Below are 19,194 nucleotides of genomic sequence, written 5' to 3' on the forward strand. Positions count from 1 at the left end.
TTGACTCTGGTTGGGACTTTCAGTTTGGCTGAGTCACACCTCACTCTCTGGCGACCAACAACACAGCCTCCATGATGCAAGGATCTTATTAAGATCTAGTAAATAAAAAGGTGGGTTAATGGCTGTAATCTCTATCTAAGTATACCTCACAGAAAAGTGCTGATACATTTTTTTTCATCACCCCACAACCCTGTTCTTTAATTTTCAGTTGCAGATTATCTGAAAACAACAAACATCTGTTCTGCGCTCTGACTGGTTGCTGGGATAATAGAGCTCATACTGACTGCTTTAGGCTGTTAAACTCACCACTGTTATTTTTATTTTTTTACCTCTCCCCTTATTTTAACCTCACAGAACTCGCTGAACAAGATCTGAGGCAAGCGGCAACATGTGGATGCAGCGTCAGGGTGAAAACATGGATGTGGGCGCACTCTGCATTGATGAATAATATGATTAATGGCTAACTAAGCAAATGGTGGATACACCATTAAAATGTCATGAAAAGTAATTCAATGATAGACACAAGATATTTTAAGTTGATGTAGAAGAGGAAATTTGTATTTTGATATATTAGAATCAGAAAGGAGTTCTTTGCCACAGTAAGTACAACTACATGGAATTTGCCTTGGCGATTGGTACATACATAAACAAACAAATATATTAAAAATGCATAAGAAATAAACAATAAATACAGAAACAGAAACAAATATAATACAAAACAGCAGTTTATAATAAAAGGGGTTGAGTGCAAAATGCAAAACATATGTAGTGATATATTAGACATCACAGAACTGGCCCCTTACTTTTTATTAAACAATCACTAAAATGTTAATTTGGCTTTTATTAGGGGACACACATTGTTTGCATAATCAAAGTGTATTAGGAGGAATAAGTAGATTCTGGAAAAGGTTAAGTCTTAACATATTCACTGAGTGTAGAAAGGTTAAAGCTCACACTGAGGGCGAGCGGGAACACTACACAGTAACCAGTGTCAACATGTGTTCCTCCTGGTCTGGATCTGTTTCCAGATGACATCAGTATTGGCACCCTTGGCTTATTTGGATGGTAGTAGGGCTCAACGCAATGTATTAGCATTAGCTTAATTAGGACTGGAATCAGTTTGATAGCTGCTTACTTCTGGCAGCCCGCATAAGGCCTTTTTTTGTGTCTGTGACCATTGTAATGGGTCTTCAATGCATGTTTGGGTAGTAGTTGTTGTACTACTGCTCTTTGTCCAGGAGATGGCACAAACTCAATGTAAGCTTGTATGGAGGATCCTTACTGAGTCCTATTCCTGAGTCATATTCCAGCATAGTACAGAAGCATTATGATGCCCTCCTTTTGGGGGTGGCAGTAGCTCAATGGGAGTTGGGGAAGAAGAGAGAAGAAGAGGTGCCAGTTCACCTCATGGGCACTGCCAAGGTGCTCTTGAGCAAGGCATCAAACCCCCAACTGCTCAAGGCCCCTTTTCATTGGCAGCCCCCCCACGCTGACATCTCTCCATTAGTGCATGTATAGGTACTGAGCACGTGTGTGTAGTTCAGGCCTGTGTGTATTGTGTGTAATAACAATGTGTAAATTGTAATTTTCCCCTTGTGGGACTAATAAAGGGTACATTAATCTTTTCTTTCTTTTTTTTAAACTAAACCATTGATGATTTGTGTTTCTTGCTTTCTTTTTTAAATCAACAACAGTTTATCATGAGTGGTTGTCATAGTAAATTTGAAGATTTAATGAGCTAAAAATCCTTCAGAGGAGAGCTCTTGTATGCCCAAGGAGGGGTGTGGCATGTTGACTGCATAAGGGTGGCAGTCTAGCATGTGTTAAGATGCAGAGTGGCCTTATTTGACATCACCATCTGTTAGCTAGATCATCTTGAAATACAACAGCTCATGATACACACAGGATAAACTGACCAGAAAAACTGCAGTCTGGATGAAACAGCCCTGACACATGCATAACGTTGTAGTCTACAGTAGCCTGCCATTACAGAGGCTATGGCTATGCAAATTAAATGGCAGTTCCCTGGGGCTTTGCAGATCTTGCAGAGTTGAAAGAAATGCATGGCCTTTGTTAAAGTACTGATTGATGACCTGAATGGAATATATGTGATAGCGGTGCAGTCCATGATTATGCAGAGGCATTCCCTTACAAATTGTATTCACGGCCTAATCAGACTATTCCCTCACTCAACAGAAAAGGTCATTTTGTGGTTTATGATACAAAAAAATTCTAATTACCGGCCATTCGAAAATAACATTTTGAAAATGAAAAAATCAGAGACTTGTTTCTTATGGGGTGTCATCTGGGCCTAGCAGCAGCGTCGGAATAAATGATCAGCGGATAGATGACAACCTCGGACAAGGTTGCATATGCTGTACTCTTGTGGCTCTGAATAGAGACCTACTGACATGTTTTAGTCATTTTAGAATTTTGAAAAGGAGTTTGACTAATATCACACAGAATTCTTACCTTGTTACACTCCATTTCAATCAATCAGTCAACTCTGTGAAGTGGGTGGATTCAAAGGTCTGGACCTTAGACTGTAAGAAGTTTTAGAAGTTTTTTGTTTGTTTTTTTTGTAGATATTTATCTACTGTTTCTACTCTGTAAAGCGACTTTGAGCTTGGGAAAAGTGCTATACAAATTCAATTTATTATTATTATTATTAAAAGTAGGGCTGGACTAGACTATACGGTCTGGACCAAGGTAACAACACAGAACCGAAAAGCATTGTTCTGCTATAGTCAGCTGTTTGTAATGAGAAAGAAAAGTCAGTTAGAAATGCAGTCCCAAACTCCAATTAAAAAAATAATATATATATATATATAATTATATATACATATATATTCTAGCATTTAGTGTTTGTTTTATTAATATGTCCTTAGATGCGGTTCTTCTTTTCTGTTGCTGTTGACCCTTGTCCTTTATGTAGCCTGTGTGGAATATGTTTAATGGTTGGATGAAAACCCAATCCCAATTTTCTATAATGTGGGAAAATAATTGAATCGTGACAAAGGCACCAGAAGATTAATGTGTGCTAAATTAGCTTATCCCAAATAACAATGGCACAGTTCCTAGTAAAGAGATAGGCCTACAACAGGCCTCCTAGTCATGGGCTCTTCCTACACAGACGTAGAGGATTTCCTACTATAGACATAATAAAGAGTAGACGTCTACTCTTTATTATGTCTATGGTTCCTACCGTACACATTTCGTGATTCGCGGGAATTTCCCACGTGTAACTTCATGTGAAGGAGAATAAAAACCAAATATGCTGAAGAAGGAAGAGTCGTTTAAAATACAGGTCTGCAACCTCATACAATTTATACAAAATGTGGAAATGCTTTTCTATCACTGTATTGTATTGATTACTTTATACAGGGAGACTATACCATAGAATTCTCCCTTTCTGAGAAATATTTTGTATCGTGGTCTTGATGACGCTAGGAAGACTTAACATAATTCAACCATAGGGGTATATCCACGGCTACGGCTCTCAGAGGCGGCTTGTGTAGTGAAACAAATCTATTTCAATGAATGAAATATATGTATTTCCAAGAGAATTAATTGAAATGTGGTTAGTGTTTTACTAGGGTTAGAGTCGTTGGTAGTTTCTCTGTTGATGATTCTTGTCACCCCTTAAATAAACTAGTGGTTCATTCCGCCGAGAGGGGAAAGAGGTTCCTGTATCTGGCCGTGAGGACGCGCTCGGCTCGCTGTGGTGGAGGAGAACCGAGAGGTCCACGGTACACGCTCCGCAGACGCAGCGGCAACGTTACTCTTCCACATAACGGTGAGTTTCACAAAAGTGGTGTCCTAAAGTACTGGTGGCACCTTTATTTCGTTGGCTACCTTGCTGTCTAACGCCGCTACATAACGGTCACGAATCAGCCAGACTAGAGTAACGTTACTCAGAGGATGCCAGCGGGCTGCTAGCTAGCTTAACTTCTTGTTAGCAAGCGTTTGTTGAACGGTTTGCACATAGACACGACCGCGGTGAACTTCTTTCATGTTTAACATTCGTCGGTTTTCGCCGATGTTACGTTCAATAGCTCCTTGTCAAAGACTCGATATCCCCCAGTTTCAGGGTATGTTGGAGAGCAAATTAAGACCGACGGTTCACTTATTTTTTTAACCCAAAAGCACCAAAAATGACGATGCAGTTAAGAGCGCAAAGACCTGAATGTGTGTCCAACGCGGCCGCGCAATAGACGGGCTTAGGGACCGGCTTAAAGCTGCAAGACCAGCTATTTCAATCTTTAGTACCTTTTTTGCTGTCCAACATAGAAATCTCCAACCACTTCATCTGTAGAGAGGGGGAGCCATTGAACATTTCACATTTGTAAATAAGTTCAAATAAATTAAAGTAATTAAGACAAAAGGTATAGTTACCAATACAAATAGTAGTTTCAACAAGTTTCTCCTCAAACCACCTGTAATCTGTCTGACATCCTCTCCCAACTTTCACAGCTGTTAGTTTGTGAAAGTCTTTAGCAAATCCCTTAGCATCCTCATCTCTGAACAATTGTCTATGAAATGGATATTGAAAGGTATATGAATGCATTTTTAAAGTATATGAATCCAACGAAATGAAAAGTTCAAGTGACGTCCGAGCCCTGTTATCGTTGTCATCTGACTATTCTTCACTGATGAGTGTCTACTAATATAACGCTGGTATTAATACATCGTATTATAGCGTCTTAACTTGCATTTCTTGGATTTGGAGCACTGAAAGCTCGTAGATGGGATGATATATCCCATGTCTACAGTTAAAGAACTCTGTCAAACGTTGTTGTTTCGCTGTGCTGCCGCTGACTTAAAGGCTTCATGTTCTTTAAAACAGCAAGCAGCCCGAGCTCTCAGTAGGACTCAGAACTGTTAGAACCCACTCATGACCTGTAGCTTCCTTGACATTATCAGTAGTTGAAAATGTCTCTTTAAATTAATTTCTCTGGTTTTCTTTTCATTTTGTGGCAAAGCTTTGTCCTTATAGATGTCATGGCCACTGGTAGAATTAATTTCCCCTAGGAAAGTCAACAACCTGGAAAACCTTTTGATTAGCATTAATAAAGTAGGACAAGTTGAATTTTCAAGAGAGACATTACACTTAACGTTACTAAAGTCCCTAGTATCTCAAATCAAATTAAAAGCATTCCAAATTATAAAAAAAAGGTACAGGGTTGTATGTTCTGATTATTGGGGGCACAAATGAGTGATACAGACACCACCACAGCACATGGTATCTTGCGGTATGATAATGCCACACTGCCACTAATTACCTAATGTTGTGTGGGGAAACCTACTCCAGAGCACATGTTTACCTTTTCTTTAGTCTTTTGTTGCTTCTACTTTCTGACCATTCAAGGTTTTTTACCAGTTTATGGATGTTACACACCTGACCAGATGTGTTTCCAATAGGTAGTTGTGGTTAGTCTTGGGCTTTGGGTAGTTCACATACTGTCAAACCAGAATAGAGTTGCACACAGCAGTCATTTTTCTTTTCTCTACTCTCAATCTTTTGAAGTAAATCCTACTTTCCATACATGTCACCTCTCATAAAGCAAAGTTGTCACACTTGAACTGTCTTGAAAGGTATTCTCTTTTCCCATAGAGAAAACGTTGTTTTAAGATATGACTGCTAATGTTAGGATTATTGTTTCTGTGCGTGGATGCCACCACATTGGGTTTAACATCATGGGGTCAAATAGCATGTTGGCACAATGATTAGTGTGCGACAGATCGTCCTGTTTAATCTGCTGTGTCAGCAGTTACCTGTACCACTACATCAGCTTGTCTGGTCATTTATCGATAACACAACCCTGTATAAAAACATGTAAGAAAGGACACTGCCTCTTTTACTGTATTCCGTACCAGAAATAGTGTGTACCAAAATATATTCCCCCCCTCTGACACATTTTTATTTTCAGTCTGTGTGGAGTTGGGTTGGGAAACAGAGCGTCGCTGGTTCAAGTCCCCATATAGACCAAAATATGGTGGTGGACTGGTAGCTGGAAAGGTACCAGTTCACCTCCTGCGCACTTGCAAAGGGCTCTTGAGCAAGGCGCTGAATCCACCTGTCCATCGACAGCCATTATTGCATGTATAGGGCCTGAGCATGTGTGTGTATTTCAGGCCTGTGTGTAATAACAGAGTGAAAACATTGCAATTTCCCTTGCAGGATTAAAAAGTTTTAATTATTATTAGTATTATTATTATTCATTGCTTGTTTTTTCCCCAGAAGCACAATGGATGAGGAGGAACAGTTTGTGAACATTGATCTGAATGATGACAATATCTGCAGTGTTTGCAAGCTAGAGACGGAAACAGGGACCATGTCTTTCTGCCATGTCTGCTTTGAACTCAGCATAGAAGGTAAGACACAGGATAAGGGGCGACTTTTGCTTGTTTTTTTCATTAGAGTGAAGAGCAAACAAAGTGATTTTGAGGGGCCTCTTCACATACAGCTAATATTTTTTTTTTCTTGCTAATGTTTTAAAGCAGCCCATAGGCTGCTGTAGCTTATTACAGATTTTTATTTTATGTTTAACCACAGCATGACCTTTCCATACTGTATGTTTTTATCACCCACACTCAAATATGATTGTCTGGTGGATTATGATTTAATGTGCCCATATTCTGCTCATCTTCAGGTTCATAATTGTATTTTGAGGTTGTACCAGAATTGGGTTTACATGGTTTCATTTAAAAAATCTAAAAAAAAACACATAACTTAATTTTGTTGTAATGCAAATTACTGCAGATACTGTTTTCACCCTGTGTGTTTAGGTCTCTGTTTTAGCTGCAGAGTGAGACATCTCACTTCTGTCCTATCTTTGTTGAGAGCTGCACATGCTCAGTAGCTGATAACTCTTTCTCCACCTTTGGTCAGTCCAAGGTAGGATCAGCTGGGAGACTTCTTCTAGACCAGGGCCACTTGTGGAATACCTGCACAACAGGGACAGGAAGTAGAACAGGGACAGGAAGTGGTTCTTTTGGTGATTCTGGTCAACTAGTGGCTGTTAGAGCAGTGTTTAGCCATTGAGAACGAGCTAGCATGCTACGGTTAGCCACGTCGTCTCTAGGGACGTAGAAAGCCGTGCAGATGTTGAACAGCTCACCTGGAGACTGAAGACAGAGGACATTCAGAAACTCACTCAAAAAACATGGATGGTTTATTTTCCCAAGTTTATATGTGTGTGGAAGCAGCAGAGACACAATAATACCCCATCATTATATGGGCACTTGAATATTCATATCAATCACCAGCAGTTTCCCATAAAGCGTTTTTCCATTTCATGGTACCTGCTCGACTCGACCCTACTCGCCTTTTTGAGTTTTCCATTATGAAAAAAAGTTCCTGGTACCTGCCATGTACTTTCTTAGTCACCTCTAGTCAAGGTACCAAGCGAGCTGAGGCAATACCAAAAGCCAATGTGAAAACCTGCAGACTGCTGATTGGTCAGAGAGAATTGTCACTAATCACTGTGTCATTATTGCTAGCGCAATATGGGGGGGGGTGTCCTGAACAATCTCCCTGCTGTTTAAATAGTTTAGCCAGCAGTGGTTTTTTTTTGCAACAGCCACATGCCGAGAATCAAAAACAACACACCTTCAACGTTCTGTGTGTGTGTCGCGTTAGGTCAAGGCAGTTTCCTGTGGCGTCGCTATGGCCACGCTCGCCTCACACACGAGGCGGTACTAAACTTGCAGTGGAAGAAGGAGGATGGGACGCCGCGGCCGAGTTAAGCCGAGCGGAGCTGTTACCAGCAGTGGGTAAGGGCCAATAGAGACAGTTTTACGTGGATACATTAGTACTGCTTTTAGCTGCCAAGAGTCTCCAGAATTTAAATCACACAATACATCAGTTTAGCAGAAACATCGAGATTATTTTTGATCATCAGTTCCCATTAGAGCAAATATGCACTTGCCACGAGAGGTGTAATACAGCCCCAGAACCTTTCCAATTTGTTATTGTCTCATATGATTGCCCTCCACAAACACTCCTTTTATCTTCTCCAGCAACAACATATGGGATATTTGTACGGGTAATGGGCCTGTAGGACCAAAGCCCTCTCTAAAGCAGGCCATTGTGGTTCTCCCGTTTGATATGCCACTCTAACTTAGAGCATGCATTTGAAGTGTTTTCATCCCTTAATTAATGAGTGGCCTATTTGGAGGGAGGGAGAGAGAGAGGGAGAGAGAGAGAGTCATTTTGTTGACAGCATACGCTTGATCGATTTCTTATGTTTATTTTTGTTATGGTATAAGAGAACTGAGTATGAAGGTGTTGATTATTCACGCTGCTCTTTGTGTGCTGTAAAAGAGTCTTCAGCCACAGTCTCACACAAGCCTTAGTTTGCTTGCATGTACAGTACATAGAGTGATGTCAAAAGCCTAATTTTTACTGATATTATAAGACTTTCTGAAACAACCATAGTAGAGGAGTAATCAATGTAATATGTAGCATGTTTCATTTGTTTACACATGTATACCTGCTGTTGCATGTTTTAAAACTATAGACAGTTTTCAGTGTCACCTCGCATTGTTTCCTTTTGTAGCTCACTAGCACAAGTGGTGCTGAAGAGAGCCAACATGATTGTCAAATGGCTCATGTGAGACATGCAATTAACTGGATTTCTTGAAGTGAACCAGATAGGTAGTATTTGTTTTCACCCATTATTATATGGAAAACCCACCCAAGCTTTTTTGATGCATTGTTTTGTTTTTTATTAAAATCACACAGATTCTGAATGTCTTTGTGAAGAGGGTTCTCTAGTGATTTAGTATTGCACTCCCATAAACCAGGGGTATTTACAATGTACAGATTATCAAAGGAATGGTGAAAATCTGAACAGCAGAAGCTAAAATATCTTTTCTTTATCTCTAGGATAGAATAACATCATCAGGGTTATTCTTTCCAAAACGTCTCCTTCCAGAGTCACAAAACAACTGGTCTCAATGGTTGAGTAGTACCCCGCATGATGTGGTAAATCAGTGGAGGGCCCTGATTTAAAAAAAAAAGTTAATTGCTTAATCTTAGGTATTCATTTCCACCCACATCCTCCTTCTGCTCTGCTTGAAGGCTTGCATGACATGGGAGTGTTCAGACATGTCTGTTTAAACGCTAGCTGCAGACATACAGTTTTCGCAGTTAAAGTGTACTTACCCAGTGCTGTTGATCAACTTAAACACAAACAAGATCCTCTAATAATCAAAGAATTCATCATCTTCAGATTTCAGTAGATTATATATAATATGTATGGGCTTGGAGTGATGTGCGTGTGTTGATAGGGTGCAGAGTTGTTTATCAGCAAGGCCTCAGTACCACCCACAGTACCACCAGGTGCAGATTGCAGAAGTATGTGAAGGCTGAGAAGCGTGAGCACAGTTCAACCCAGGATAAATGTTCAGGAAGTGCAGCTTTTGTTGTAGCTCCAAGTGGTTTTTTCCTAAGGAAACTGCTTTGGCCTGTGTGTGCTGCTTCAATCAAAAAATACTGACTAGAAATTGTCTATTTATATATTGGTCAACCTCTGCTTAACAGGGCATTTCTTCTTTCAGACCTTTCTTTTCTTTTTGCTTACTGCACCATCTGAGCTGTGGACTACACATGGTTACACAGCTTTGTGCGTCAACATGGTACAGCAGAAAACAAGAGAGCTACTTCAGTGGCCACACCAAGAGCCAGTTCAGCCTGTTTCCAATCATTGGTATTCTTCTTCACATAAGTAGGTACATGTGCAAAAGACATAGTAGGGCCTAGAGCTGGGCAATGTTTTGATATTATATTGAAATCGTGATATGAAACTAGATATAGTCTTAGATTTTGGATATCGTAATATGCCATAATTGTTGTCTTTTCTGGTTTAAAATGGTTAGGGTTAGGTTCCACACTATTATTATTATTATTATTATTATTTTTAAAAATCTTATATAAATATTTTGTGAAAGCACCGATAGAAAACACTACAATATCGTTGCGGTATTAACGTTGAGGTATTTGGTAAAAAATATCGTGATATTAGATTTTCTCCATATCGTGCAGTCCTACTGGGGTCCCTAAAATTAAATTAGCCTATTATCTATTTTTATAAGACGGCTTGGTTAAATACTTGATTCTTATTGGTCATTCACAAGATTCTTTGTGTGTAATTTCTCATACCACTGATCAGCAGCTCACAAAGTGAGAGAGAGGTGGTAGGAAACTGGGATCGCTAACAGTGCTGATGGCATCAGTTCAAACAGAGCATCAGTTAGCTTCATGTTTAGCATCCTTACCTTGGGCCACCTGGCTTCTAGTTGCTACCTGCTGGCCATTCTGGCTATTGAAAATTGTCAATAAAGATTCATTTGAAAGCTGCGAGGCATGTAAGGGGCCAAAAATGGCCAAATTAATGACCGTATAACATATCCATCAGATTTTACTTTTGAATCTGATTGCTCAGTGCAGCATACAGTGAGGAAAATAACTATTTGAACACCCTGCTATTTTACAAGTTCTCCCACTTAGAAATCATGGAGGGTCTGAAATTGTCGTCGTAGGTGCATGTCCACTGGGAGAGACATAATCAAAAAAAATCAATTGGGAAAATCAATGTTAATATTTAGTACAGTAGCCTTTGTTTGCAATTCCAGAGGCCAAACGTTTCCTGTAGTTCTTCACCAGGTTTGACACACTGCAGAAGGGATTTTGGCCCACTCCTCCACACAGATCTTCTCTAGACCAGTCAGGTTTCTGGGCTGTCGCTGAGAAACACAGAGTTTGAGCTCCCTCCAAAGATTCTCTATTGGGTTTAGGTCTGGAGACTGGCTAGGCCACGCCAGAACCTTGATCTGCTTCTTCCAGAGCCCCCTCTTGGTTCTCCTGGCTGTGTGCTTCTGGTCATTGTCATGTTGGAAGACCCAGCCTCGACCCATCTTCAATGCTCTAACTGAGGGAAGGAGGTTGTTCCCCAAAATCCCCCAATACATGGCCCCGGTTCTCCTCTCCTTAATACTGTGCAGTTGCCCTGTCCCATGTGCAGGAAAACACCCCCAAAGCATGATGCTACCACCCCCATGCTTCACAGTAGGGATGGTGGTCTTGGGATGGTACTCATCATTCTTCTTCCTCCAAACACGGTTACTGGAATTATGAGCAAAAAGTTCTATTTTGGTCTCATCTGACCACATGACTTTCTCCCATGAGTCCTCTGGATCCTCCAAACGGTCGTTGGCAAACATAAGACGGGCCTTGACATGTGCTGGTTTAAGCAGGGGAACCTTCTGTGCCATGCATGTTTTCAAACCATGACCTCTTAGTGTATTACCAACAGTAACCTTGGAAACGGTGGTCCCAGCTCTTTTCAGGTCCTTGACAAGCTCCTCCCGTGTAGTTCTGGGCTGATTTCTCACCTTTCTTAGGATCATTGAGACCCCACGAGGTGAGATCTTGCGTGGAGCCCCAGTCCGACAGAGATTGGTAGTCATGTTTAGCTTCTTCCATTTTCTAATGATTGCTCCAACAGTGGACCTTTTTTCACCAAGCTGCTTGGACATGTCCCCGTAGTCCTGTCCAGCCCAATACTTATTTGCAGCTGTATCATACAAATAAATAGTTAAAAAATCATACATTGTGATTTCTGGATATGTTTCTTTAGATTATGTCTCTCACAGTGGACATGCACCTACGATGACAATTTCAGACTCCTCCATGATTTCTAAGTGGGAGAACTATAGCAATTATAGAAAAATAGCAGGGTGTTCAAATACTTATTTTCCTCACTGTATTTCAAACCAGACATGGTTTTTGAACCGGCCTTATTGGATGTGACAGGCTGTGCTTGTGTGTGCTAAACACCTACGAGAGTTGACATTAGTATTGTTACCTCCAGCCTCTCACGCAGTCATTTGGTCTTCTCTGGCTTCTTGTCAGACAAGAACCTAGTTCTGGGGAGTTTACTCCCCGGAGTCTTTATGTTTTCTTTTTGCCCAGCATATTTCCTTGGATTAGGATGGCAACAAGATCTTGGTTGCAGCTGTCGCAGTGGTCCTGCTGCACCCCCGGCTACACCCTGCTACGCTCTGCAATGCCCTGCAGTGTCCTGCTGCGTCCCACTACGTCCACCTATGCCCTGCTGTGCCACACTTCACCGTGTAACGACCGTGACCACCATTTGAAGTCACTGTTCCATTATCTCTACTATGGCTGTTATTGCCACTGTGCATCACACCCCCACCCGGCCCTGTCAGACACCACCTACCAAGAGCCTGGGTCTGTCCCAGGTTTCTCCCTAAAAGTCAGATTTTCCTCACCACTGTCACACTAAATGCTTGTTCTTGGGGGAAGTACTAGAATCATAACTTTTGTTATGATGTGATACTATATGTAAAATTAATTGAATTGAAGATGTCTGCTGAGCTGCCAGGTTCAAGCCCAGCACCTTTTAATCCCTTATCTGCTTATATACTGCAGACACATTTTTTGCTGAGACCCGGTGGCATTAGCAGCTGGGTTTGGAGTTAGAAAAACACAAAATTCCAACAGACCGAGGCTGAATGATGTAGATGGTGCTGGTTCTGGTTGCTGCTCTACAGGGGCTATTGTAGCTCATTCATTGTTGGTGAACTATTCACCCTGGGATGTAGAGAGGCCTAATTATGTTGCTGCCTGTGTTGGCTGTATATTTGAGCACAGTTGGGGTCTAGACATTTGCTGAACCTAATGCATGGTCCCGGTTATGTAAATAATGCTTTAATTATAAGAGACTGCTTTCCATGTGAATCTATCATTAGTTTGATTAAATAGCCCCTTTTTCAAAGTGCATTCACTTCATTAGCCACACAAGTATATGTTATGGAGTTATGGGGTTTATATTTCTTATGGGGTTGATAGTTCTTATTTCTTATTGTTTATAACTAAAATGATTAGCTTGTTTACCACAGGTTTGTAAAACTCTAAACTAAGGCTGGGTTCAAATAGCTTCAGGCGCTAAGGCAAAACCTCCTGTCCTGCCATTCTAAATGTAGTGCAGGGGGGTTTGGGGTTAGGGCATTGAGGCCACGCCTGTGATAGAGTTGACTTTTGGTGTAATGCAACCAAACGTCATGCTGTAGTGGGCATCCATGTAACCGGCGATCAGACTTGTTCGCAAAAAAACAAAACACAAGCACTTAACTGCCTACAAGTTTGTGCAACAGCTGATTGTTTCCTGCAAAAAGCTCCAGCACAAAGCACAGTCCCTCTGTCACTTTTCTTTCTCTCTTTTTCCATGAAATGAAGCTGCCTGTAAGTGAAAACAATAATTTTGAAATAAAATTTACCTCTTGTTCAATAACACAACAGGACATCACACCAATGGGCCATTTAAGTGTTACTCCCACGCCTCTTCACAACCCTGCATCCCAGTGCCGGAGTGCCTTTGGCTATATCAGTGCAGCCTTACTCATTCACATAATCTAAACCACTGAATGTAATAGCAGAGCAACTACTTCTATAAAGACAATTATTTTCGGCCACCTTGGAATTGTGTACTTTGAGGATGTAAATATCATACAGCAGCCACTGCAAAGGTAGCCATGTACAACTCTCTATTACACTTAACAGTTTACCAATGTTGACTGTATCTAGTCTACCCTGCGGAACACAAGCAGAGGACAGGGTGGCCGTAACATATAAGAAAGCTTTTGTTTGTGGTTTAATGTGCGTCTGATTGAAATTAGTTTTATTGAACTGGCTTGTGTGAGCAGCAGTGTTAAGATGCATTTTGGAGTAACCTGAGACTTCTGTTACAGGTTTTTTTTCCGCCAGTGTCTATATTAATAGAGCTTTTGCATAATTGCAACCGGTTGGGCCTCAAATACAAGGTTTCCTACGTTGTTTGCTATCATGCCTAAACATTTTACAATGCCCTGATAACTCAAATTTATATTTTCACTTGAAAAAAAGGGAAATAGTTTACTCTGCTCTTCCTTAAAGAATATTGGTCGCTGACTGTACTGTACACAGTTAGCTGCCACTTCGGCTTTACAAGTACAGGATCTTTTTTTTCCCCAGGGTTAATAACACAAACACATACATTTTTTAGTATTTGAACTACGTATAAATCTAGTTTGATGGCTGGAACTTTTTACTTGCATCCGATAAGAGATGATTTCCATTGTAAAAGTAATATTTTATGATAGGATTAACCTGATTTATTATTACATTTGGTTGAAACTTGGTCTCAGGAGTTCATAGTCTGTGTTGCCTGTGCCTCCTCTTCCGAGCAAAGCAGCTGAAGCAGGTGGAATAGCTGTTGTGTTTTAGTTTGGTGTAACTGTGTAATGGCATTGGCAGCAGTCGGTGTTGGTCATGTGAGCTCTATGTTGGTGTCAGAGTTGGCCCAAGCAGCGGCAGACAACACATACTTCTAAGCTGTGCCATGCAGCTGTGTTTGACACATTAACACGATGACCTCTCTCCCACGTGTCCCAATACCACTTCTCAAGCGTTCATCTCCTTGTAAGTGTGTCAAAGCTTGAGTGTCCTTGCTCAGCACATTCACATATTGTTCAGAGAAAAACCAGAAGCCTGTAGAACGTTTCTTCAGCTAGGACAGCATGCGTCACTCTGTTCATTGCACTTTAATGTATTAACAGAACAGCGTCAATGTAGAGTAGAAGTCTCAGTTCAACATGGGCAACTCTGCAACCACTAAATAGAAAGCAGGACTAGATCAAACAGAGATATTATCTCTCTACAGCATGAGGATTATTATGCTGTTGTGTTGGAAGAGTTTTCTTGTTTACTTTACAATTATTAGTATTATCTATCCTAACAGGCATCTTTCTGCCTCCGAGTTTTGGTGCTGCTCCACCAGTTTCTGAACTTTCCCATACCACAATTCTTACATTTTCCTTGTGACCAAAAGCTTTTGATATTTTTGTTTTGTTTTCAGTTCACCTGGAATATAACCCTTCACTTAATTTGCAGATAAAACAGAGTCAAAGAGGCTCCTTGTTAAATCCCTGACATAAGACGTAAGCATACTTATAACATTGTTTTCTTTTCATATCAGGAGTATTATTAAATGTTTTAAAAAACCTAATCCAATTGATTTCTGATTTGATCAAGGCTCTTACGATTTTAAGTGGTTTAAATTATTGATGTATGCTTTCTGAAACAACTGATTAATATCTGAAAACAATGAATAACATTTTAAGTCAAATCTAAGCATGCTTCTGTGCTTTGTCTCTTGTTTCACTAAATGACAGACTTGACTCATTGGCTGAAAGTGTTGTTGTGTTTTAATGCCTCTTGCTGTCACAGCTGAAGTGTGTGTGTGTGTGTGTGTGTGTGTGTGTGTGTGTGTGTGTGTGTGTGTGTGTGTGTGTGTGTGTGTGTGTGTGTGTGTGTGTGTGTGTGTGTGTGTGTGTGTGTGTGTGTGTGTGTGTGTGTGTGTGTGTGTGTGTGTGTGTGTGTGTGTGTGTGTGTGTGTGTGTGTGTGTGTGTGTGTTGCTAAGCTGCTTAGCTGGGGTGAGGTCTTTGGCTGGTTGTGGGCCAGTGGTTTTCCTGCTAGGCAAGTAGTAGTCAGTGTATTGTTATGGTAGTCTAAGGACTGAGACTGATCAGATTATAACAGGGCTGTTTCTGCTTGATAGCCAGGAAGTTTATTGGCCAATCAACAAATATATATTCTCACACATGATGCCTTATAGTTCCCTTACAAGACTAATCAGGCATACAGCAAGCTTGCAAAAGACATGTAGGGAAATGACATGGGAAAGAAATATCACAAGACATTTGTCTTTACAACAAACTGGTACTTAAAGGAGGTTTTACGTACGTTTGTGTGACTAAACGCCATGCAGACCACACTTCACACAAGGGCTCCGTGTAGTAATGTCCTTGTGCAAATGTTCCTGTGCTCATATATGTCTGCTGGTGAAGCGCTGAGAGATGCATGCCGGATAAACTTACCCAAGTGAGCTCTTAAATCAGTGACTAATCTCCTCACCCCAGGCTCCAACACAGACGTCTTTCGTTCTATTTCACCTTCAGCCTTCCTTTGTTTATCAAGATGGTGGCCCATTTTACTCAGAGGTTAGTTCCTCTGTGCATGCTAAAATGGTTCCAATGTGACCTGTTTCTCACTGAATTCAGTTAGCACTTGTTCGTCCCATAGATGTTCTTCCAGGGAATGTAGTCTTAATTATATAGAACATCAGCCCACCCACGTACTGGAGTTCTCATCCTCCTTCCTTTTTATACCAGAAAGGTCTGGGACCCAGGTTAAACTGGCTACATAGGTCTTTTGTGTGTGTTCACACAAACAATTATTTTCTTATAACAATAAGAAAAGGATTTGCAACTTTCTTGTTGTTTGAATAATACAGGTATATTAAAAAAAACTGATCATTTGATTTGAATGAAATGCTGCTTCATGTGGAGTGGACAGAGACACTCAGTGCACCTTCCTCCCTTCTGTTACCTAGTAAAAATGTTCAAAATATGCTTTATGTATTTGTATTGAAACTGTGTTAACCTTTTATCCCTGCTATCTCAACATTTTCCTGGCTAATTCATTGCTGCACACTAAGCAGCTTTCACAGAGAGATTGCGATAGGTCAATCTGCTAGTTTAGCTTGCTTTCATACTAGTTTCCTTTTTTGCTGTGGCAATAGGTCAGTACTTATGTTGTTCACTTGTTGAGATCACTGCTATATTTCTTGTCAACTATTTTATGATCAATCTTTTTATGGATAAGGGAGCCTGGGTTCACTGTAACATTCACAACATTGCCAAACTGTTTGTGTGGCTGTAGCCTTCAGTTGTATTGTACCTATTATTGTACCTATTGGCTCATTGTGTTCTTTCTCTATGAATACAGGCGTCTCCTCTGCTACCTTGTTGCACTCAAAGTCTTTGCGCGGCCACAGAGACTGCTTTGAAAAATGCCACCTCATCGCCAACCAGAAGCTGTCACGTTCCAAGGTCTCCCAAAGTGCCTACGAGGGCATGAAGCTGGCCTTCAGCCAGAAATTGAACCGCATCATCCAGTATGCCCAGAACAAAGACTCTGTCTCCTCCACCGGCTCCAGCAGACGAGGGGCCAAGCTTCTTTGTTATAGCCAGCAGAGTGACCGCAAGCTGCTGCACCAGTCGGATGCCCAGGTGCCCCGCTACACGCCCTGCTGGGACAGGGGCAAGGCAACAGGGCTGCCTGATTCCACCATGGGGATGTTGGAGTGCCAGACAGTGGAGGAGCTGGGGCGGCTGCAGGAGTCACAATCCAACAGCTGGAAGGGTCTCCACAGCCAGAACCAATTGTCAGGAGGAGGACAGAGACAGCACAGGCACCTGGGCCACAGCAGAGAGGAATGTGAGCACATTTAAGTAATAACTTGAGTTTTATCTGTGTGTAAATGAAGCAGCAGTGGAAGGTTTGATTTTTTTTTTTTTTTTTTTTTGAAGGAAGAATATAGTGTTGACAATATGTCAACAGAAATGTGTTCTCTGTGCCTTTTCTTCTCTCTGACTCTCTTCTCTCTCTTAACTTAAACGTTCAGTGTGATCTCTGTGATTTCTAAACCCTCTGAACATGTATTACTGTAGTTCAAAGCCAGCTGACAAAAAAGGACCGTAGTTGAGTGCTCATTTTTGTAGGAACGTGGAAGTAAGATTACAATCATTACTGTGTATATATAAAACATTTGGTACAAAATACATAAATGAACAGACCAAAAAGAAACATAAAATAACATACGAGACTTTCATTTTCCCATACCCTTCCCATTCCTCAACCTACTAGTCTTACTCATCTAACTCACTAAAGAGATACAACATATGCACATATATAATGTCTTTATAACTTTCACTGTGACAGGTATGGCACAAAGAGCTGCCAAGCTAGTTTGTCCTTTTAATAGGAAATACATTCTCACTGGGTCTGTCCTTCGTCTTTTTCTTTGCTATGATCACTCCAGAGTTCATTTTCCTATAACCTCGAGATAGAGTATGCCCTTGGCTTTCTCAAGTCTTGTCACTAAAGCTGCTTGTGACTTCAGACTGCAGAAATATATATTATACAATTCTGTGCTTTTAAATTAAGGTATTTTACATGTATACAGTTTGCACATATTTGTTTGTTTATCTCTACATTAGCTCAGTACCACTTTTCCTATACATTGAGCTTAGATATCCCTGTATACAGTCCTAAAAAGTGTACATATTAAAGGTCCAATGTGTAATAATGACAGCTAGCGTCTAAAATAGTTACTGCAGTGCAAATTCAAAATACTGGACAGAGTCATCTCCCCCCGCCCCTCCTTCCAAGACTCAGAAGTTCATTGAGGTTTCCAAGCTGAGAACACCGCATCAATGTTTCTAGACGCTAGTCTCGCATAGCCAGACATCACTCCACAGCACAGCGGAGTAGGGCTGAACGATATTGTGTTTTAGCATCGACATCACGATGTGCGCATGCGCAGTAGTCACATCGCAGGACGTTTAGATGTCGATATAATCCTTTTTTGCTGCCTGATAGAAAAATAAACTTCCATTTTTTCCTTTACATGATTATTACTGTCATTACTGTTACGACAGTAACCATCTCTGTGTCCTTTTGGTCTCTAAGATGTCTCCATCTTTCAAATACGTCTCTGGTCATGCAACTCTTTTTTTTTTTTTTAGGTTCTGGTAGACTCTCCATTGATCCGTTGTTTGTTTGCTGCCTCTATGGCTGTTCTACAGCTGTTGCGCGCTGAGCTTGTGTTTTTACAGCTCATCTGAAAATCCTGGTCCGGCTGTCAGAATGGGCAGTTGGCAGGCCAAAACACAGACACACATCACGTCACACAACAAAAGAGTCCAAGGAGAAAATACTGGCTTTAGCATGGTTGTCAGAAAACATAGTATTTCAACTTCGACATGAATGTCTATAAGTGCCGGTATGGGCTATTAACTTTAAACGTCATTTTTAATACTTCTACTTAAATACACAGCAAAACCTTTCATTTTGGTTTGTAGTCAAGAGACCAAGAAGGAATATAAAAGCGAGGGAGTGATGGAAGAAGTTATGTTTGGTTTGACCCCCAGCTGACCTTCAATGATCACATTAAACACATTTGTAAAACCTCCTTCCACCATCTTTGAAACATCACCAAACTCCGCCCCCTTCTAACTCTTCCAGATGCAGAGAAACTTGTTCATGCCTTTATTTCCACAAGGTT

At 40.8% G+C, this 19,194-nt stretch overlaps 1 protein-coding gene across 3 annotated transcripts in view; it reads left to right on the forward strand.

Annotated features, from left to right (window-relative positions):
* Positions 1 to 3,647: 3,647 nt before the first annotated feature.
* The window catches only part of c13h21orf91 (chromosome 13 C21orf91 homolog), a 19,790-nt gene continuing 4,243 nt past the window's right edge, over positions 3,648 to 19,194 (forward strand). For 2 of the 3 annotated variants that reach the window (XR_004659133.1, XM_034890535.1), the window contains exons 1-3: positions 3,648 to 3,796; positions 6,242 to 6,375; positions 16,854 to 17,345. Coding sequence is in view for 2 of the 3 variants with exons in the window: in XM_034890535.1 (XP_034746426.1) it covers positions 6,249 to 6,375; positions 16,854 to 17,345 (619 nt within the window). In the remaining variant the exon portion in view is untranslated. The remainder of the gene's footprint in view (positions 3,797 to 6,241; positions 6,376 to 16,853; positions 17,346 to 19,194) is intronic. The other variant, XM_034890536.1, reaches the window with a different exon arrangement.

The sequence above is a fragment of the Etheostoma cragini genome, chromosome 13 (assembly GCF_013103735.1).
Source record: "Etheostoma cragini isolate CJK2018 chromosome 13, CSU_Ecrag_1.0, whole genome shotgun sequence".
Classification (NCBI taxonomy): Eukaryota; Metazoa; Chordata; class Actinopteri; order Perciformes; family Percidae; genus Etheostoma; species Etheostoma cragini.